We start from the raw sequence: 3687 nt of genomic DNA on the forward strand, positions 1-3687 counted from the left end.
TACCAATGTTGGAATAAAGCGCATTTATGCTATTGTGTAATTCCGAATGCTCCTTCAGTCTGACTCTTATAAATGTCTAGTGAGAGACATTTCAGTGGCGACGAGTACGGGATCTATCGTCATTCTGCAGGAGTTGAAAATCATCGTCTCGGCAGGACGGGAACAAGATAGAAGCAAGCGCTAGCGAGGTAGGCTTAGTTTCTTCAAGCGATTTCCTCATACGCTCCGGATGGCAGGTTTCGGGATAATCGGAGAATTCGACCGCGCGAAAGAACCGTTTTCGGAGTATGCCGAGCGATTGTATCAATATTTTGTTGCGAATGAAGTTACGGATGATGTCCGCAGACGTGCGATATTCCTATCGCTGGTGGGTGCGCCGACGTATGGCTTGATAAGGAGTCTGGTGTCCCCAGCCTTACCCACGGATCGAACGCTAGCAGAACTGATAGACGTTCTCAGGAATCATTTCGAACCGGCTCCGTCGGAGATCGTAGAGCGGTTCAAATTCAACTGTCGCTGTAGGAAGCCGGGAGAGTCTGTGCCAACCTTCATAGCCGAACTTCGAACTCTCGCCAGGTTTTGCAGTTATGGGCGTACTTTAGCGGAAATGCTACGAGATCGGCTCGTATGTGGGATAAATGATGACGCTATTCAGAGAAGGCTGTTGGCGGAAAGAGATCTGTCTTTCGATCGGGCGTCGGAGATCGCGATGTCGATGGAAGCGGCCTCGAAAAACGCCTCTAACCTGCGTGGTGACAACACGTCTCCAGCGGAAGTGCTGTTTGTAAAGCAGACGCGAGCGAAGCAGCAACTGAAAAGTTCCAGAGGTCATCACCCGTCACAAGCCAAGGTTATGTTTTCCTGCTATGCTTGTGGTGCAAGTGGACACAAGTCCTCAACTTGCAAGTTTGCCAAGAGTACGTGCCATTCATGCGGGAAGACGGGACACTTAGCCAGAGTATGCAAGTCAGTGAAGAACAGATGGAGTGTTGGAGTCAAAGGCCAAGGACGTTGTGCGAACAGAGTGAATCAAGTCGACCAGCTGGATAACTCGTCTCCGGCGTTCGATGTGTTGACGTTGAACTCGATGTCTGATTTCCCACCACCTTGTACCGTGCAAGTCGTGATTGAAGGGCTACCTATGGTAATGCAGGTGGACACGGGAGCACCTTTTTCGGTGATGCCTTATTCGATGTTCAAGAAGCACCGATGTCGATTTCCACCTTTGAAAGACACTCGTATAAAGCTCAGATCTTTTACAAGGCATAGTCTGAAGATAGTGGGCACGATGGATGTTTCTGTGAAGTACGAATCCAGTTGTGAAATGCTTCCGATCCTGGTGGTGGATCAGTGTTCCGTGATCTTGATGGGACGAAATTGGATCCGCGAACTAGGGGTGTTGAGCACTATTTATTCGGCTGGCTCTACAAACACGATCCAGGTTGACGTGAAATCTTCGTCACGGGACTTGCAGGCCGTCTTGGATGAACATCAAGAACTGTTTTCGGGGGGTCTCGGGAAGCTGAAAAATGTGAAGGTTCGTCTGAAAAGAAAAGGCTGTGCTTCACCGAAATTCTTCAAAGCTCGTCCCGTGCCTTACGCTTATAAGAAGAAGGTAGAAGAAGAAATAAGTAGACTTTTGGATTTAGGCGTTTTGGAACGAGTGTCGTCATCGGAATGGGCGACACCTGTAGTACCAGTCCTAAAGGCGAACGGTAGGATTCGACTGTGTGGTGACTTTAAGCTCACCGCTAACGTTGCGACAGATCTCGAGAGGTATCCGTTACCCAAAGTCGAGGATTTGTTCGCTCGTCTTTCAGGAGGAGTGACTTTTTCAAAGATCGACTTATCGGATGCGTACTGTCAATTGGAATTGGATGAAGCTTCCAGGGACTTATTGGTAATTAACACTCATAAAGGTTTGTTCAGGTACACGAGACTGCCTTTTGGGGTAGCGTCAGCTCCATCAATTTTTCAGAGAGAAATGGACAAGCTCTTGCAAGGGCATGAAAATGCGTTGTGCTACCTAGACGACTTGCTGATAACAGGCAGCTCTGTTTCGGATCATTTAAGGAATCTGAGCAAAGTGTTGTGTACTTTGCAGGAAGCTGGTATCAAGCTACATCCCTCGAAGTGCTCGTTCATGCAGACGTCAGTAGAATATCTGGGGCATAGAATCGATGCAGAAGGCCTACATCCAGTGCAAACGAAGTTGGAAGCCATTGAGAAAGCTCCTGAGCCAAAGAATGCGGATGAACTGAGGTCTTTCATAGGTTTGCTGACTTATTATGCAAAATTCCTTCCAAATATGTCCTCTATGCTAGCACCATTGTATAAGTTGTTGAATAAGAATTCATGTTGGAAATGGACTGAGCAGGAAAGGAAGTCTTTCCAAGAAGCAAAGAAAAGATTGTCTACATCTTCGTTGTTGGTCCACTTCGATGAAAGTAAGGAAGTGCGTCTCGAGTGTGACGCTAGTCCGTACGGAGTAGGAGCTGTGTTGTCTCATCCCTCAGCTGTGGGCGATCGTCCTATTGCTTTTGCGTCTAGATCCCTGACGAAAGCGGAAAGGAACTACAGCCAGATCGAAAGAGAAGCCTTGTCGTTGGTCTTCGGGGTTACACGGTATCGGAAATATCTTCTGGGAAGAACATTCACTTTGGTTACCGATCATCAGCCCCTAGTGAGCCTGTTTTCTGAGACTAAACCAGTGGCTCCAATGGCTGCTTCTCGCATTCAGCGATGGGCGCTTGTACTATCAGGGTACTCGTACAACATTGTGTATCGGAAAGGATCTTCTCATGCTAATGCTGATGCTTTCAGTAGGCTACCTGTGCCGACAACTGTGACTGATTCTCCAACGCCTGCTGATGTAATATTATTGCTGGAATCTATGGATGATGGCGATGACCAGATTTCATTTCCAGAAGGAGTTAGATGCTGATCCTGTTCTGTTGAAAGTGAAGAGATACATAGCACAAGGCTGGCCCAGGCGTGTAACGGCTGAAATTCATCCTTTCTGGCTCTGCCGAACTGACTTGTCAGTGGAAAACGGTATTATTATACGTGCGAATAGAATATATGTGCCACCAAAGTACAGGAAGTACGTGCTGTCGGAGCTTCATGGGGGTCACCAAGGTATGGGTGCTCTCAAAGCCTTGGCTAGACAGTCTGTGTGGTGGCCGAATATTGATAAGGACATTGAGGACTTGGTGCGTTCGTGCATCGATTGTCAAGTCGAAGCTTCCGTTGCTCCATCAAACTTGGCACCATGGCCTTCCACAACGGAGCCTTGGAGCAGAATTCATATCGACCATGCAGGCCCGTTTGATAACCACATCGTTTTGTTAGTAGTGGATGCTGCCACTAAGTGGTTGGAAGCAATTCCGGTGTCTTTGACATCGTCAGCTGCTACGGTCGCTGCATTACGATCCCTCTTTGCGAGATTCGGACTGCCCAGAACAATCGTCAGTGATAACGCAACATCGTTCACTAGTCAGGAGTTCTCGGATTTCCTTCGTAGGAACGGGATCATCCATGTCCGAGCTGCGCCGTATCACCCGCAGTCAAATGGGTTGGCTGAAAGAGCGGTGCGCTCCATGAAGGATGCTTTGAGGAAAATTAAGGGCGGTTCCTTCCAAGAAAGGCTTGACAGATTTCTGTTTCACTATCGAAGGACACCTGTTT

The 3687-nt window shown here is 48.0% G+C and overlaps 1 protein-coding gene across 1 annotated transcript; it reads left to right on the plus strand.

Moving 5' to 3' along the window:
• Window positions 1-229: 229 nt before the first annotated feature.
• LOC149078202 (uncharacterized) lies at window positions 230-2944 on the plus strand. The gene has a single exon (XM_089242110.1). The coding sequence runs from the start codon at window positions 230-232 to the stop codon at window positions 2942-2944; it is 2715 nt and encodes a 904-aa protein (XP_089098236.1).
• Window positions 2945-3687: the final 743 nt, after the last annotated feature.

Source organism: Pholcus phalangioides, unplaced genomic scaffold (assembly GCF_987345545.1).
Source record: "Pholcus phalangioides strain wild (caught in Gottingen) unplaced genomic scaffold, Ppha-v1.0 ptg000014l_1, whole genome shotgun sequence".
Lineage (NCBI taxonomy): Eukaryota > Metazoa > Arthropoda > Arachnida > Araneae > Pholcidae > Pholcus > Pholcus phalangioides.

Excerpts from the sequence above, each read along its gene's own strand:
- LOC149078202 (XM_089242110.1), top strand. The coding sequence starts at position 230 with ATGGCAGGTTTCGGGATAATCGGAGAATTCGACCGCGCGAAAGAACCG.